Source organism: Ambystoma mexicanum, chromosome 14 (genome assembly GCF_040938575.1).
Source record: "Ambystoma mexicanum isolate Mex_15411 chromosome 14, UKY_AmexF1_1, whole genome shotgun sequence".
NCBI lineage: Eukaryota > Metazoa > Chordata > Amphibia > Caudata > Ambystomatidae > Ambystoma > Ambystoma mexicanum.
The window spans coordinates 602,536,039-602,555,295 of NC_090940.1; the positions used below are offsets into that span (position 1 = coordinate 602,536,039).

Sequence of the window (19,257 nt, forward strand, 5' to 3'; positions counted from 1 at the left end):
TAATTTCTCTTTCAAAAACTGAAATGCTCCTTCGGCTTCCTCACTCCACACAAACTTAACTCCCTTTTTCAGTAACCTCGTGATTGGGGTGACAACTTGTGAAAAGTCTTGAATAAACCGACGACAAAAATGTGCAAATCCAATAAAACTCTGTATATCTTTCACTGAAGTTGGATGAGGCCAATCTTTCACCGCTTTAACCATGGTTGAATCCATCTCAAGACCCTCCGGAGACAGCACAAATCTTAAAAATTCCACACGATCTGTGTGAAATGGACTCTTTTCAAGACTAGCGAACTGGTGGTTCTCTCGCAATTTAATCAATACCTTCTTGACATGCTCCACATGCTGATCTTGCTCTTTGGAAAAAATCAATATGTCATCGATATATACCACTACATAGACATCTAAATATTCGCGAAGCACTTGATTGATGAAATTGAAAGGCGGCTGGAGCGTTACAAAGACCGAATGGCATGACTTGATATTCGAAGAGTCCGTAGCGAGTCCTAAATGCGGTCTTCCACTCATGAGACCCTCAAACCCTCACCAGGTGATAAGCTCCTCTGAGGTACAACTTTGTAAATATCTTTGCTCCTTGAATCCTATCAAGCATAACTGATATAAAATGTAGCGGATATCGATTCTTGATCATAATCTTATTTAACGCTCTATAGTCGATGCATGTCCTCAATGTCTTATCTTTCTTTGGTACGAAAAATAAGGGCAATGCCGCTGGCGACTGCGAATGTCGAATAAAGCCCTTAGCAAGATTCTCCTCCAAGTAATACTTCAAGTGCTCGTTCTCTTTCTCAGTAAGGGCGTACATTCTACCACAAGGAATTGGAGGGTCTATCTTACAGTCATATGAGGAGGTAACTCACAAGCTTCCTGTTTGCTGAACACATCCTGAAACTCTAGATAGCACTTAGGCAAAACCCTGATTAAGGCGCATACAAAAATCCCCTCCTGATCTCCCTCCTTAGCCCCCACTGTGCATTGCTCTCTACAATTCTCCAACTTCAATTCCACTGTTCTTTACCCAATCAATCAAGGGATTGTGTAAAGAATGACAATGGCATCCCAAGAATAATCTGTAACTGTGGTGCATCTATGAGCTCAAAGACAATGTCTTGACAATGTCCTTCCCCAATCCTCATTCTCAGCTGACCAGTCATTTGTGTACTCAATCCCGAGGTAAGTTGTGTGCCATCTACTGCTCGGACCTGTTCTGGAGCCCCTTTCTTAACTATGGGCACTCCCAGCTTTCCAGCCAAAGCTATATCCATAAAATTCCCAGTTGCTCCTGAGTCGATTACACACAGTTGATTACACTCGGACCACCACACCTAAGCTTACCTTCCAAAATTAAGGATACGTTGAGTGTGATATGTGGTACTGCTGTCTGAATAGTATTTGCCACCAGTTGTCCTCTTCCTGCGAACGGTAGAAATCGCCTTGGGGTGTGTGGACATCTCCCTACAAAATGAGTACTTTCAACACAATATAAACACAGACTTTCCTTAAGTCTCCTGTCCTTCTCCTCCTTGGTCAGAGGTGGCCTAGCTTGATCTTCCCGCACTGGACCCCTTACTTCTCTCACCGCCTGATTTGTCTTTGTTCGCTCGCTCCTAACCCAAACTCTAGTTTCAGAATAACGTCTCTGCTTTTCTGACCTCCTCTCACTCAACTTAACATCCAGCTGAATGACTAAAGAAATTAAATCTTCACTTGAGGTTGGCCTCTCTACTATGGATGACAAAGCATTCTTTAGCTCTGCATGTAGCCCCCTATAAAAAATGGACACTCTCTTTTCTTCAGGCCATCCACTCTCTAAAACTAACTACCAGAACTGAGTGATATAAGCCACTAACTCAAGATTTCTCTGACGCAATTCTAGTAACTCCCCATCTACACTCTGAGATGACGGTCTCCTCTTAAACATCTTCCCAAATTCAGTTTTAAACTCCATCCAGCTATGTAACTCAGCTGCTCCCTTCTCCACCAAAGATACTGACCATGCAGCTGCTTCCCCCGTTAAATAGGAAATCGAAATTGCAACCTTGGAAGTTCCCGTGTGGAAGACTCTGGCCTACACATAAAGTGCAACTCACACTGCAGACGAAACAACTTATATTTCCTGAAATCACAACCAAATCTTTCCAGAGGTGCTAATGGAGCGGTAATTAAAGATATGCCTGGAGAAACATTTCCCCTCTTATCCTTCTCTGCTGAACCCTTCAACCCCTCTAACTCTCCTTCAGGATATAGTACTGGAGGTTCACTTTCACTTCCAAACTCAACCTTGAGGGCCCAGCAGAATCTATCTTGTGCACCTAACTACTTAATTCCTCCATCTTCACTCCTAAAGACAAAGGTTCCTTCCTTGCTTCTTTCATTTCCTCCCTCATCTCCATCAATATCTTCCCTAAGGCTCCCAATCTCAACCCTGACTCTGGGTCCATCTTCACTCAGGCAGTATTAGTTATGTGGGCCTTTCATTCAGTCAGGTCAGCCCGAAATTTCCTGCAGGAGTGATGATAGCCCACCAGACCCCCTAATGCCTGCCGGCCCAACAATCTCTTTAGTAACAACTATCAAGCTGGTAAACCCAAGGGGAAAGGGGAAGAGGAGAAAATAACAAGGATATTAGTATTATAATACGCGACTACCGCGGCTGCTGTAGTATGCGCTTGTTTCACTACGCCGTGTCCTGCACCTAAGACATGCATTATATGCTTCCAACTGTTTTAACTAAGCACTGAAAGTTATTTCCTAAAACAGTTGCTCTTTAAACATCTTATCACTGTACCTTCTTTTGTTAAACTACTGCACTCTTCAGACGAATATTAAAGTTCACTTAGCTTTGTCTTGGCTTCTGCTGTTTTGCCTTCTCTTCCTTCCTGGAATGGCTTCATAAGATTTCTGCAACTTGCTTCTTCAAGTTCTCAAATAAGAAATTCTAAGATTACTCTCTCTTAAGAAATGATACTGGTATTGCTATGGAAGTTTAAAATACTTTATTTACTGGAGCTATAAAGGCTGTGACCTGCTTTGATAAAAACTTTAATTAAAATGCAGTTCAGAATCCAACAAAGAATTCCAAACTGCATCACTGGCAGCCTTGGCCAGTCAATGCTGTAGAACTGAGCCTCCATCTTGGCCTGGGGGAAACAAAGTCTTCCTGAGGAAAGAACATTAAGGAAAAATTCTCCTAGCCCAATTCAACCACCCTGAACCAGCCTAGGCCTTAGACAGACCTCCCCTTCTAAACTTCCAGAAGAAATGCTTGAAGCGCAATCTGTAGCATGGACCCCTGACAGTATGGTGAGAAAAGTGTGGAACCCTGACAGAGCCCAGTTTGACTGGCTATAATGCTTAGGCTACTCTAATCGTTCAATATCGTCAGAGGAGACCATTTTGAGGTCCGGGATTCAATGCAATATACCCAACAACCAAGATCTATTTAAAAAGGGGCAAGACATGGAAGACTCGAACTCCACAATTTTATAAACTTGCTGGGCGGGAACCCTTTCTAGAGCCGGTGTGTGCAGTGATGCCACTCATGTAAACCATTACAGGGCAGTTGAATTTGCCATTTTAGTTTCTCCCCCATACTAGGTATGGTTTATATCCCGAGAGAGGGAGGCCGTGGTCAAACTGGTTTTTGCACCTTCAGGGCACTGTGAAACCTCACCAGAGGTTGTCCAAGGACTAAAAGCCCCAGGTTGGTGTGTGGCAACATATTGTTGACCTTGCAACATACACAGGGTTCCATGTGAGATCACGGGCTTGGGGATCAGAATGGAAAGTAGGAGGCTGATTCCCCGGCTCGAGAAACACACAGGAATCTGAGACAGTTGGCACAATATATTTTGTGGTTGTGGCCTCAGTTTCATGCAGTAATGTACCATGACTGGTTATGTTTGGACAAAAAGAAAGGACCCAATTATCAAGTGGACCCTGTAGGACAACTTGTCTCACTATACCATCCACCATATCATTATTAACAATAAATTGACCACCATCAAGAGCCTTCTTTCTAAGTGCCAAGTATTGCTTTGGATATTTTCTTATACCCTCTGGTGCTGTAATAATTTCAACGTGTTTACCCCTATGTGATAATTGGGTCAAAATATTTTGTTTACCGCGTTTACCTTTGTTGTTAATATTGGAGAAATTGAGCAAGCTCAGCAGAGATAGCTTCCAAGGCTTGCCCTCTAGTGATCGCCGTGACACTCAGTTTCACCTGGGGGCTCTTGGGTGGTTAGGTCTACAATTTCAGGGCTCTCATGGCGAGGTGGATACGGATATACGTGATTTGACAGTGGCAGAATTGTTCGCGGCGGAATTGACTGTGGTCAATTTCTCTGTGAATACAATTTTCCCGCAGCCAAATCTGGCAAAACTTTGACTCCCCCTAACCCTGCCAATACATCCCCCCAACTTACCTTTTGGCTTCTCCGCTCGCTTCTGACACTGCAGCGTCAGTTCCATCCCTCTTACGCGGGTCGGATCTGACGTGGCAGGGTCTGCGTTTCTTTTTCTTTTTTCCCCCATCCAGTCCTCAGGAAGCAGGGGAAACCCCAGCTACCCTCAAGGCAATCACTACTGATCATGGGGAGCAGGGGACACCCCCAAAACTCCCACTCCCATGTTCAGTATTGATTGCCAAATCTGTTCGAATTAAATTGATCTAGTGGTGCAGGCCGAATTCGGCCAGATTTACCATGCGATCAATTTAATTCGAACAAATTGGGCAATAGCATAGATACCACCTTTACCGATAAACATACATCAGAATCCAAAAAGGCTTGCTTCTTTGCATATTACAATGTCCTTTATCATAATTTAAAAACGTTCTGATAATTAGAACTAGAAACAATAATCGTGTCTACTACAAGTGCCAATATACGATTAGTCTCGCATTGTTCTTCGGCCATTTTTGTACATAATAGAAAAAGGGCATCCAGTTTAATAGTAAGAGCGTTGGAAACAGAAGACTGACGACCTGCTCTATTATGTACAACTAGCTGTGATCCAGAACTAGTTGACGAAGTGTCCAACTCAGACGCTCTCCGAGGAGGAAAAATCCAAAGACGACACCAATTGTTTTCTGGCGGACGTGAGTTTTGTTTCAAACTTAAACATATGTTTAGCAGAGAGTAATTATTATCAATCATGAAAGAGCTATGATGAAGATCGTCCACAGCTATATGGACTATTGTATTGCATGAGGTTGATGTTAGTACAGGTTGCGCAAGCTCATTTCCAGGATTTCCATGTACAGACACATTTACAACGTTATCAGATGCCACAGCCATGTACTCAAGAAAGCCTGTCATTTTCTGCTGGCGCATGTCCTTACAGCCCTAATGGTCTTTCTTCCCTTTTTTTTGTAAGTGAGCAGGTTTACCAGCATTTGCAGCGAGAGGACTGCCGGCACAAGAGTCTGCGCTGCATAAACCGTATCTCACTTGTATGCCTTTTTTTGACACTGCCAGCAATATACTTCTAAAGTCGCTGCAGACCTTTTGGTCCCGGGGGTCCCAGTCCCATGCTCAATGGGTTTGCAAGTCTACACTCGCTTGCTGCACTCATACTAATGTGCATCGTAAAATGCCACACGCTGCTCAGAGGCCAATAGGGCCCGCAGACACTGTTTCCACCGATTGTGTTACCAAGATCTCCCAAGCAGATCAACGGTCAGTACGACCCGCAGTCACTGCTAGGGATAAACATGCCAGCAAAATTATGTGCACAGTTCAGGGGCCAGTATGTCCCATAGTCACTGTTTCAAATAATCGTGTTGCGGAGCCTGTCAAATAGCTCCGAAATTAGCAGAGCCTCCCGTCCTTTCTTCTAGTTACCAAAGTGACTCAGCCGGTGTTAACCCTTGTTAAATAGACCCAACAGTTAAGGCGTGTAGTAGAAGTAAGACGGCGTGGGATTGGAGGGTGGGGCAGTCTGTCCAGGCACAAGTTAGTTGTGTATTTGGGTGAAATGCTTCCAATCCTTAAGTGCTCAGTGGTTCAAAAAAGAAGACCGCTCTGCTCAGAGAGGTGGTTGGCAAAGTGAGCGGCCGCTTCCCAGTCTTCACACGGCGAACCACGGTAAACCACACTCCTGCCGCTCCTAAATAAAGCTGCTCTAGAAGACGCATTGGCTAAATCTATTCCCCCTTTATTAACAACCAGGGCAAGGAATGCGGTTTATGGTTGCATAACACATGTTCCCCCGTCTAAGCCCTAATATAAACAACAAATGTTCAAGGCTCCTAAGAATTATTTCATGCGACATTGCAGGGCTTGCTAGCAGAGCTAAGGACCCAAAATGTATAGAATTTTTTGAATCAAGCAGATATTTTGTTGTTCCAGGATAAATGGTCCTCAAATAAAGTTTATATGGATAATTTTAAGCCTTTAGCGTAAAGGCGCTACCAAGCGTACGGCATAGGAAACGCAGTGGTTTGGCAACCTATGTATCGAATGCCTTGAAATGGTAGCAGGTGCAAGTATGTACTAGTTTGCCCACGCTACTGATTATAGATGTTGTCTAGAAAAGGGAACTTGTTACATATTACAGATTTGGATAATTCATCCAAAAGTGATGGTGGTTCCCTTATCAGAGTTAGTAAATATAATGCATGCAACAAGAGATTCTGCAGACCTCTTAACCAACATCAAATTCTTAATAGGTGGAGAATTTAATTTTAAAATGGGAACTTACAGCGGGACAATGGACAGTGCTGAAGAAGAGGATGCCGCTTTTGGTATCGGCTCACCTAATTTAATAGAGGTCAGCTCTGACTATAGGGGCAAGAAATATGCCAATGCTTTGGTTGAGCTGGGGTTTAGGGCAGTACATGGGAGATTTCCTTCCGACATCCCAGGAAAGCATACTTTTGTAAATGCCAAATTCTGTTCAACAATTGTTTATTTTATTCTGGGGGTGGAACACGATCATGTGTTAAAGATTTTGAGGTGGTCATTAGTATAGAAAGCGATCACGATCCTCTTGTTCTGACATTAGGGTTTATGCAGGAATTTTCTCCCCCAGGGAATTAAAATGAGGGTGGCGGTAGCATTTGCAAAACCATCCGTTCCAAAAAGAAATCAACCCGGAGCAGCAGGTTCCAGAGGTTATGGGCCTCATTACGACCCAGGCGCTAATGGGTTAACGGCGCCGTAAAAGGCTGCGGCGCCGTTAACCTATTAGTGCCTAATTACGAGGCCCCTTTGCAGGACCCGACCTTAACGGCTGGTGTAGACCAGCCGTTAAAGTAGGGACCCGCAAAGGGACCTTGGTGCTAATTACGGTGCCACAATTTGCGGCACCGTACTTAGCGCCTTCCCCATTCCCGTTGAGCCCTATGGGGCAAAAATGGGAATGGGGAAGGGCCATGGAGGAAGGGGGAAATACCGCCCGCCAACCTTGTAATGGGGTGGTAATTCCCCCTTTCTCCATGGCAGAGTCGGTAACTTACCGGCATGGACCATGGTGCTAATAGCACCATGGTCTTCCGCCAGGGTCGTAATGAGGCCCTATATATGCCTCTTTTGATGATATAGAGAAATGCCTGCATGCTGTTAATACTGATGAAGCTAAAAGCTTGGCTTGGGGGAACATAGTATCAGTAATTACTAGGGTGTTTCAGAGAGTGCAATTTAGGGCAATAAATACATCAATGGATTAATGAGGATTGTAAAATGGCTAAGCAAATGCTCCTGACCACACTGAGAAAGCAAGTTAGAGTCCAGGAGGAATTAATTATGGCTAGGGCCTATTACAAGAAGACCCTAAAGTTAGGGAATTTGAATCAGCAGTGCAAGCATGTTGAATTTAGAAAGGGCAGTGGCCACAGGTAACCAGAAAGTATATTGGAGAATAATTGCAGAAGGATTAAGCACTTGCAATATACCCACAAACGAGCAAATGGACTTGTTAGGCGAGGTTAAGTGGATACATTTTCCGCAAGTGTACAATGTAATATGTCCAGAACAGAGGAATTGTGATCTGGTAGCTGACCAAGCACATTCTCCGGAGTATGAGTTGGGGAATTGCAGTGATGCCACTATGGCATTTTCTATGAGTGAAGTAGTGAAAGCATTAGCTTGGATGGCAAATGGAAAATCTGCGGCCCGGATTTGATCCCAATTGAATTTTGTAAGTATGAAAGGGCAGTCTTGGTGCCTATAGCCACCACGGTATTCAATATGGTACTGCATCAAAGACTCACACCGGACTCCTGAAAGGAGGCAATTGTAATACCAGTATTTAAGAAAGGAAATAAATATGATACGGCTTATTACTGGGCAATTTATTTGATCGATACTTCCACAAAGTGATTTGGCTGAGCACTGCAATGTAAAATCATGGACTTGGTAAGAGATAACCACATTTTGACAGAGTACCAGTATGGCTTTCGAGAAGGTATAGGTATTTCGGATCAAATCATGAACCTAAGTTTAGTCCTGGACAAGCACATCTGTGGCTATAAAGGTACATTATACTTGCGGGTTCATGGACCTTTCAACGGCATTTCACTGTATTAACCGTGACAAGCTTTGGAAAGTTTTATGTGCATTGGGAATGCTGGGGGGCAACCTTACAAGTTCTTGTTGCACTGCACTGAAATTTATCGGCAAGAGTGAGGATGGTGACTCAAGGTAAATCAACTTGGGCCTTTCCAGTATCCCAAGGTGTGAGACAAGGGTGCGTTTTAGCCCCAAAACTTTTTAATCTTTATATAATCTCACTACAGTGTGCACTGTCTAAATTGATGAGTGACATACCCAAGATGGCTGGGCCAAATGTATGTGTGCTATTGTATGCCGACGATACAGTACTGATGGCAAGGACAAAGCGCGTCCTTCAAACACTGGGTTGAATAGATACATGGACAACATTATTTGACAATTAATGTAGATATATCGAAGGTAATGTGTATTAGTGCCAGTAAACCTTTGGGGAATGCAATACCAATTGAAGGCAAGAAATTGGAGTGGGGTTGTTCGTATTGCTATTTGGGCGTAACAATCTCTTGTGACTTGAAGTGGGATTTGCACATTAAACAACAAGTGATAAAGGCTTCCCAGATAAATGGCTCCATTGTGCAGTATGGCATGAACCTTGGTGGGCTTCCACTACATCACACAGTTCGGATCTAAAAGGCTAAATCTGTACCTTAGTTGACCTATGGTGCAGCCACTTGGGGTTATTATTCCACAAAGGAGCCTCAAGTTATCGAAAGTCAGTTCTTGAGAAAAATCATGGGGGTGCCTCCTGCATGAAGAATGTGATTTAATGTATACTGAGGACCTCATATCTTTGTGACCATTGCTTTATTGGTTGTGATTATGGGGAAATCCGCACTTATCGTTAACAAGACACTTTAATGAAGATGTTATGTTTTCAAACATTCATGCTTTTCCCCTTGGTTAAAAGACATTAGATCTTCTTATCTTCTTTGCATACTCGCCATCTTGTAAACTTCTTTACCAAGGAGTTAATTGTTAGCAATGGGATAAGAAGGTTACTGGTGGCGAGATTCCTTTGTCTTAAACATATAGTCAGGAAGGAAAGCGAGCTTAAAAAACAGATGGCCTGATTCACAGAACAGTTTCCTATGGGAATGTGCCATTATAAAACGATTCAGTGAATCAGGCCCAAAGTGTCTTATTTTATCATAAGATCGTCCCTGTTGCTGTCAGGCCAGGCTATATTCAAAGTTTCTCAAATCCGAGGAAACAGGCAATTCTTCTCTGTTTTAGAACAAACCTATTATTTCAGGGAGAAAATGTCGGCTTTTCGGTGGGTGAACCTATTACTGATTGCAAATGCAGTTCCCTCTGGTCTAATGCAAACAATCGCCAGCATTCTTTGATTTTTTTGCCTATTTATGCAGTTCTACGAAAGACATTCATTTTAGCAATATTGAGAGCCCAGGGAGTGAGACATCTTATGATAGTCGTTCGGTTGTTTTTAGCAATTCACAACTTGTTTATTGCACAGTGTGTTTATTCTTTTGAAAGCCACTTTCATTGAGAAGTCAGCTGTTGTAAATTTGGCAGTGTATGTTTTTAATGATTTTATGATGAATGACATGATGAAGTATGTTCATTTTTGGGGGGTGATAATGTATAGACTGTGTTTTATATGGTTTTATTAATTGATGGAATGTTTATTCCCGAATAAAGGGGTTTATTGATTGATGCAATGTGGCCCCATTGTTTGACAAATGTACTTGTGGGTTAGCCCCCCCCCCCCCCCCCACCCCAATCTGCTTCCCCAAACCCTGCTTAGAGGGGTTGGGCTTGCTGGCATGGGGTAGAATTCATAGAATCACCCCTGGGTTCAACTTCCACCTGAGAACCATTTCCAAACTAATGATGTGTGATGGCATTTCCTTTCACCACCTACAGCATGCATAGGAGAAGCCCTGTATCCGCGGCTATAAGCAGATCATGTCAGTTCATGTGAATTAGAATGAAGGAATTCACTTTTAATTGGATGTTGTTTGCTTCCCAAAGAATGTGCTGCCTGTGCAAAAAGCTGCTGCTCGAACTCTGTGTATATTTCTGCGCTTTAATCGGAAACAAGAGCAAAGGCACGAAATCATTCAGAAAATCATTGAACGTGAGTAATATATTTCACTTGTTTTATTTTAAAGTAATGTTTTTTTTTCTTCCTCTAAATATCTTTAGAAATACACATTGGGCCTCATTACGAGTCCGTCGGTAACCATGCCGAAAATTCTGGCAGGTTACTGCCGGACTCGTATTACCATTCCGCCTCCGTGATTGCCGGAATCACCGGGGCATTACAACCCTGGTGACCCGGTAATTCCGGAGGCGGAATTCTGTTAATCCCCATTCCCATGGAGTCCTATGGGACTCCATGGGAATGGGGAAGTGGAAACACCGGCACCATTCTGTAATGGTGCCAGTGTTTCCATGTCCTCCTGCAGGCGGGTGGTGTTAAAACTGCCAGGTCAGACCTGGTGGGAGTGACACCTCCTGCCTGCAGGACTCTTAATCAGCCGGTCCGGAAAGAACGGTGGTGGCGGAATTACCACCACCGTTCTTTCCGGACCGGCTGACTCGTAATGAGGCCCATTGTCTTGATGGATTTTGTGATTCCTTTGGCCTGTACTCAACACTGCAGGTTTCTTCCCCACAACCCCCTTTCCTGCGCTACATGGTCACTGAAGTGGTAGTGGAGCGCTACCAGACTATCAGTTCACAGTGATTTGCAGTTAAAAGATTTGGGAAACAATGTTATATTGTAACGTACCATGAAAAACATAGTGTAAACATTGCCTCAGATTTCTTTGAGCCTATAACTAAGTCAGAAGAAGTTGCTATTCATATTTTAAAGGGGAACACTATGGATTGTTTCCAGGGTTTCCAAACAAAAGCTCATGATATACAGGTGAATGTAGCATAAAATCTCCATTCTAACGATATTCATGAGTCACTGAGGAATGATTTGTCCTAGAAGCAACAAACTACAAGAGGACTTATAATATATTTTTTTCCAACACTTTATTTATTCATTTTACAAAATAACCAACAAGTAACTAATACGAGAATTCCTTTAATAGCAGAGTTACAATTCCTTTCTGAATAATAAAGATTGCCCACGCTATCAGCTCAGGAAGTCTTCATTCGATTAAAGACAAGGAGGCTTGCATTATGCTTTACTTTCTTTTACTTGCTGCCACACCAGCACTTTAAAACTTAACTTTAATACTGTACATTTATCTTCTTACAAAACCACAGTTATGGAAAACGAAAATGGACCGGTTTAAACGTTTGTTTCACATCTGCGTGTGATCACTGTAATCACCCGGGAACTACTAGTCCCATGATACTCATGTCTCTGGTAGTCCAATCCTCCCAGCTCTGCACCTATCAGAGGGCAGCCTTCTGTATAAGAACCCTTGTGCCCAGGTCCTTTCCTCTTTCTTTGTGTCTGGCCCTTAAACTCAATAGTCTCTTCGCCAACGGAGCAATCCTCTCGGGGTGAACTGTTAACAATCCTCGGAACTGGGGGGGGCGTGGCTTGGAAGCCATGTGAAAAGACGCGTCTGTACGGGGGCTCCCGCAGATCCGTACATTATCCGACTGAAAACCGTGCAAGGACCGATGCGATTCGGTTGAGAAGGTGCTGACTGCGTACATGAAGTTCGGCTGCACGTGTGGATACATTTTTATCTGGGTCCGCACTGCGGAAGTGTGATTAGAGGCCGGGTGAAGAATTGGAGGCGAGACCTCGACGGATGAGAAAATGGCCGCCGCCGCTTGACGAGGGGACAAAGGAGTGGGGGATCGGGACCCCAGCGGCGGTTTCCACAACGCACGTGCGCCCTCGGGTCGTTACGAAGGGTGCAGCGCAACCCGGCCCACCTTGGGACAGCGGTGGACAACAACAGTCGCGAAGATGGTCGGGTGAGCCGGAGAACAAAGGATCCCCAAGACGGAATTGGGGTGAGTGGACCTGAGCGTGGCCCTTCTGACGGGAGACATGTCGAACAAGCTGAGAGCAAAGAACAAACAGCCCACGCTCGACGAATACGCCAAGACGCCGCCCGGCCCAGACGGAGCCAGGAGCAAGGAGAAGGCTCAGGCCAAGGAGATGGCCGTCGGGGGTGCGAACCAAGAGGTCCTCGCTGCGATCGCAGATCTGAAAGCGACGTGGGAGACCAAGCTCCAGCTCGCAGTGGCCGAACTGAAAACCGCGATGGAACTACAGGTTGGGGCGGTGCAGGAGGACGTGAACCTCCTAAGGCACGACGTGCGAGCCCTGGCAGAGCGCACGGAGACCTTGGAGAAGGAGATGGGCCCTACCGCGGCGGACTGCGCCGCGCACAAGCATGATCTCCATGCCTTGGTGCAACGTGTGGGTAACTTGGAGAGTAGGGCTGAGGAGGCGGAAGGACGCGCCCGGAGAAATAACGTCCGCATTGTGGGCCTGCCGGAGGGGGCTGAGGGCCAAAGTCCCACGGAGTTTATTGAAAACTTGTTGCTGCAGGAGATCACGGGGGGCGCCCTGTCGCAGGGGTTTGCGGTGGAGAGAGCGCACAGGGCCTTGACTAGGAGGCCACCGCCGGGAAATCCGCCCAGGCCTGTGATCGCCAAGATCCTCAATTACCGGGACCGGGAAAGGATCCTTGAATACTTTCGCAAGGGGGGCACTATACGACGAGGAGGGGCGACCATAACTGCCTACCCTGATTATACCCTGCAGGTACAGCGCAGTCGCATGAACTTTGGAGCGGTTAAGAGGCGATTGCGGGAGGCTAGGTATAAATACATGTTACTTTACCCGGCCAAACTGAAGGTTCTCTTTAAGGACAAGATGCTGTTTTTTGTCACTCCGGAGGATGCCATGGAGTGGCTGGACGCGCAAAACTGCCCTCAGGAGCCAGATGTTCGGACGGCTGTTGGAACGGGACGAGATAAGTGACGCTGCGGGCCCGGTTGGGCTATGAACATTGGGACTGGAATATAGTCTGTGACTTTGTGTGAGAACATGTACGCGTTAGGTGTTGGAAACATGGTCTGCGTGCACGGATACGAATGCGAGGGAGAGGAGCCTCCAGGGGCCGTTCTTTGTACCCCAGTTTGAGTTTAGGTTAGTCACTGCTAGTGGGGTGACACCCCGTCGGGTTCTCTGCTTGGGTTTCCAGAGAGAACCGAACACAGGGATGCCTGAGATCCAGGGATGGAGCTGGGCAGTTGGTTGGGTTAGGGGTGTGTGGTGTGTTAGTTTTTATATGAGCCTGGGGGTGGAACTGGGAATGGGTGTCTGCGAGGTGGGGGGGAGGCGGGTGGGAGCTACTGATAGACCATGGGGGACCTTAGAATGCTAACGTGGAACGTTAGAGGGCTTAACAGCTACCTAAAGCGAAACAAGGTCATGTTGTACCTGAAGAGGCAAAAGATAGATGTGGCCTTGTTACAGGAGACGCATCTGACGCGGGAAAAATTGGAACTAGTGGGAAGGAAGTGGAAGGGGACCGTAGTGGGTTCTACATATTCTGCCTATGCTAGAGGAGTGCTGGTTTGGGTGGCACCACATGTCCCGTTTAAGCTGCTTGGGGAGGTTGTGGAGTCTGATGGGAGGCTGGTCATGGTAAGGGGGCTTGTGGAGAACAAAGTAGTGTGTATTATAAACACTTATGCTCCCAACCAGGACACGGCGACATACTTTAGGACGCTGTGCACGAGACTTAGCGATGGGATGGGGGGTACGGTGATTTGGGGCGGGGACTTCAATTGTGTTCTGAACCCCAGGGAGGATAGGTCAGACGACAAGATAGCCAAGCCCAGCCCGGCGGCTAGAGTATTGCAGACGTTGCTGGCAGACTTTGGCCTGGTAGATGTTTGGAGAGCGAGTCACCCTGGCGTGAGGCAATACTCGCATTATTCGGCCCCGCACCAACTGCACACGAGGCTGGATTACTTCTTTGTCACTCTGGACGTTGTCGCGGAGTGCGACCAGATAGACTACAGGGCGAGAGTCCTCTCGGACCACTCGCCCCTGGTCTTGCGATGGCAGCTTTACCCCCCACGAGCGCGCATTCCAACATGGCGCCTTAGGGCAGAAGCGCTCAGGGATCCAGTCTTCCGAGAGGATATGAGGGAGGAGATAACTGCTTACTTTGAGGTGAATACAGGGAGTGTTAAGTCGGCTGGTACTTTATGGGAGGCCTTTAAGGTTGTAATGCGGGGGGTCGCCATTGCGAAGTCCAAGGGGTTGATGGGGGGAGTCCTGGCCGATCTGCATATGGCCGAGATTGAGTTGGAAAGAGAGTTGGAGGAGGGTGGAATCGATACGGAGGCGGTCTCTGCCCTGCAGCAGAGGTGTGCGGAACATTGGGACAGGCTCTGTAATCTAAACTACAGAAAGTATATTGAGAGACTACATGCGGGGGGGGACAAAACGGGCAGGCTTCTAGCTTGGCTTTATAAGAGTGAGACCCCGAGGTCCCCGATCCGATCGGTGATCACTGAAAAGGGTGAAGAGGTGGATACCCAAGAAGGTGTAAATGGGGCATTCGCGGAATATTATCAGGCATTATACGAGGATCGTGAGGGGGGAGCCGGGAGGAGATAGATGAAGTACTCGAAGACATAGGTCTGCCCAGGATAAGTGATGAAGAGCGAGAGGAGTTGGATGCTCCGATCACTCTGGAAGAGTTGAAAGAGATTGTGAGGCAGTTACCCACTTGCAAGGCCCCAGGGGCGGATGGGTTCCCCAGTGAATTTTATAAAGCGTATGGAGAGGAGGTGCTCCCGCCCATGCTGGAGATGCTTAATGAAGCATTCGAGGTGGGGCGGCTGCCTGAATCGCTCAGGGAGGCGATTATAATACCGCTCCCCAAACCCAATAAGCTGGGACACGGTTGCGGCTCCTATCGGCCCTTGTCGATGCTGAACCAAGATAGCAAGATCCTAACAGCTGTCCTGGCGGCCAGAATGCGGAGGGTGATCGGCAAGTTGATCCATCCTGACCAAACGGGCTATGTCCCGAACAGGAATATCACTCACAATCATAGACGCCTTCACAGGGTGGTTGAGGGGGGATGTAGTGACGAGAGCGAAATGGCGATAGTGGCGTTGGACGCGGTTAAAGCGTTCGACTCTGTTCGATGGCCGTGGTTGCTGGCGGCTTTGGGACGGTTTGGACTGGGACCAGGCTACATTAGGTGGGCCGAGATGTTATATAGTGCACCTCTGGCCAGGGTCCGCACGGGTGCAGTGGTGTCAGACAGATGGCAGTTGGGCAGAGGCACTAGGCAGGGGTGTCCTTGGTCCCCAATGTTGTATATATTGGCCCTCGAACCCTTAGCAATTTACCTTCGGCAGCAGTATGACCCGGTGGGTATTGAGGTGGGAGGGGAGTGTCACCTTATATCCCTGTATGCAGACGATATGCTGCTATACCTGAAATACCCGGAAGAGAATTTGCAGTATGTCCTGGAGGTAATGGAGAGGTACGCCTGGCTCTCCGGCATAGCAGTAAACCCCCAGAAATCCATACTATTTCTGCTGGGCGGTTATGTGGGGACACCCGTGGAGAGGTTGCCGGTGCTGCAGATCCCGTGGGCAACGCGCTCCTTCCGGTACCTGGGTATGGACGTGTATCACACGACCGAGGAGGAACATAAGCATAATACCGAATTAGCTGTGGGGAGGATTGAGAAGTGCATGAGGTTCTGGGAAAGATTGCCTTTAGCGATGATGGGCCGGGGAGCTATGCTCAAGATGGTGGTGCTGCCCAGGCTTTTGCACTACTTTAATAACATACCTTATATGATACCTAAGAAGTTTTTTGTGAGGTTACATAGTGTATGTAGGGATTTCCTATGGCACGGAACACGCAATAGAGTTGCATTGTGGAAACTGCAGAACTTTTACGAGAAGGGTGGCGTGAAACTGCCGAACTTTGAGGCCTATTATGTGGCTGCGCAATTGCAATATGTGGCCAGGTGGCTCTCGGATGACGAGACCCCTGAACACAGGCTGCTGGGGAGGGACTGTTCCCCCTTTTATTTGCGGGAGGTGATCTGGGTGGCCAAGGCCTGTATGAGGGAACGTCCTAAGATGCTGGCCTTGGGTAGGGACATGTGGCGGCGAGCCTGCCGGATGATGGGCGACCCCTCGCCGTGTGTGCCGCAGTTACCACTGGTCGCACTGGCGAAGGGAGACGGGCAGCTAAGAGCAATCCTTCGGACATACTGGGAATCTGTGGGGTTGGTCACCATGGGAGACATCTGGCAGGACGGGGCCCTTATGGAGTTCGAGGAACTAGAGGCGGTGTCGGGGCTGCACACGGGTCAATACGTAACATATCTTAGGGTGGTGCGGGAGATACGGAGTATGTGGCCTGAAGCTACCTTGGCCGATGAACCGGATGCTACGTTGGAGATAATATACGACACATCGGAGGGTGGGCATGAGGTCTCCAGGTTGTATGAGATGTTAATGACAAAGGTTGGGAAGGATTTGGGGCACTTGCGACTGGAATGGGAAGCAGAGATGGGGGCCCCGATGGCGGATGGGTTGTGGGAGCGCGCCTTGGGGTACCACAAAATAGTATCGAGGAACGCCAGGTTTAAGCAGATACAGCTCTATATTACGCACAGGGCATATATGACCCCCCTGAGAATATCCAGATTTCGGGATGCTGGGCGCTAGGCGTGCCCCAAGTGTAACGAAGAGAATGCGGACATGATACACATGTTCTGGGCGTGCCCAGTGATCGCAAGTTATTGGGGTGAAGTGGCGCAGAGGCTGGCGGGAAGAGGTATTACACTCGAAGTGGATTCAGCCTGGGCCTGTCTGCTGGGGGGGTATCCCAGAGCGCGTAAGCTCCGACACGTTGAGAAACTTAAAGATCTGGTTTATGTGCTTGCCAAACGTAGGATTGCCATGGGGTGGAAGGAATGTCATAAGCCACTAGTTGAGGTCTGGTGGCGAGATCTCCAAAAATGGGCAGATGCTGAGACAGCGGCGTGGCGGGATGCCAGTATGGCAGGGGAGGAGGAAGAAACGGGCTCCCTCACGGCATGGAAGTCATTGATAGCCGAGCTGTTTGGGACAGGGTCGGCCTCGGCTGGATCTGAGGGCGATGAGGCCCCACCGCACGGAGCGGATACCGATGGCGGACACCACACAGGCTCATAGGGGGGAGGGTTGGGGATTGCATTTTTGTTGTTGTTTGGTGTGTTTTATTTATGTTCTGTTGTATTGTTGTTTGGTTTACTTAAAATGAAAATAAAAATATTAAAAAAAAAAAAAAAAAACAATCCTCGGAACTGGAGGCTTTAAGGTCAAACGCGACCAACTTGAAAGAAACATTACTCCATTTTGCGAGGTTCTTCATCCTGTAGTTTTCTGGTCATCTCCTAAAAGGAATGGAGAGTCATTATGAGGGTGGGAATGAGCAATGGTGTTACAAATTTAACCACATGCCAATGCAACTGATATGTTACTATTCTGGGTGGGATATAATGCTCCCCTCCATGTCTTTAATAGAATGAAGACTTCCTGAGCTGATAGCGTGGGCAATCTTTATTCTATGACAAGACAGGAGGCTCGCATTATGCTTGTTCAACGCTGTTCACCACCCTATTAGGTATTTCCGATACAGGCTTAAAATAGAATGTCTTGAAGGTTGACTCAGAGGACCAATCTGCTGATTTCATAATGTCTTGTAGCGACATCCCTGTAGTAAAAGCTTTTGAAGCCATCGCCCCCCTGGCTGAATGCACGCCAAAAAGAGACAAGTGAATCCCTGCCCAATGCATTATTTCTCTCATCCATCTAGCAATGGTCGCTGATGCTACTGCATGATAGGGCTTCCTGCGCGCAATGAGTAGCTGGGTCACTCCCTGTGGCCTAATATGCGCTGTTGCTTTCTCATAATCTTTGATACATTGCGCTACGCAAAGCTTTATATTACTAGTGAAGTACGGGTAGTCGATCCCTCTCGAATCTGTCTTTGTCCGTTTAGTAATGGTAAAAGATATGCCGTCCGGATAGAATATTTTCCTATCGATTTTCAGAGCTTTGACATCAGAAACACTCCTACAGGCTGTAAGGCAAAGCAGCATGGCTAGCTTTCCCGATAACTGAGATCGGGACAAGTTCTCGTTATCGGGCCATGTAAGAAAGAGGTGAAAAACTTCTCTAACATCCCACAAAACTTTGTACTTGGGCATAGGTGGTCTTTTGAGCTTCATCCCCCTGAGTAGACGTACAACTGCTGGGTGCTCGCCTACCGCGGTACCGTCTATCTCATCGTGGCCCGCCGAAATGGCTGACCTATACACTCCCACTGTTCTGAAGGCGCCGCCTTCTTGAAATTTGAAAGCTAGGAAGTTGAGGACTTCTACTAAAGGGGCTGAAACGGGATCCAACTCGTACTCGGAACACCACCTGGACCACCCATTCCATGCCGCACTATAGCTCCGAAGGGTGGAAGGCGCCCAGGAGTCTCTGATACAATCTGCAGCGAGTTGTGAAATTCCTGGCAAGTCCCATCTTTTCCTGAAACCCTGCATGCTATCAAATGTAGCGAGCCCGCGGTCACTAGCGGGTGAGGATGGGTCGAGAAGAAGGTTCGGCAGCTGAGGCACTATCCTCGGAAAATCCGTAGAAAGTTCCATCGCTACTGGAAACCAAGGTTGTGCCTTCCATATGGGGGAGCATCATCACAATTTCTGCTTGGTCTCTGCGAACTTTC

The 19,257-nt window shown here is 47.1% G+C and overlaps 1 protein-coding gene across 3 annotated transcripts in view; it reads left to right on the top strand.

Annotated features, from left to right (window-relative positions):
• PPP4R4 (protein phosphatase 4 regulatory subunit 4) overlaps positions 1 to 19,257 on the top strand; it is a 1,234,696-nt gene that overhangs the window by 857,480 nt on the left and 357,959 nt on the right. For all 3 annotated transcript variants that reach the window (XM_069637985.1, XM_069637983.1, XM_069637984.1), the window contains one exon: positions 10,533 to 10,638. In XM_069637985.1, coding sequence (XP_069494086.1) covers positions 10,533 to 10,638 — 106 coding nt within the window. The remainder of the gene's footprint in view (positions 1 to 10,532; positions 10,639 to 19,257) is intronic.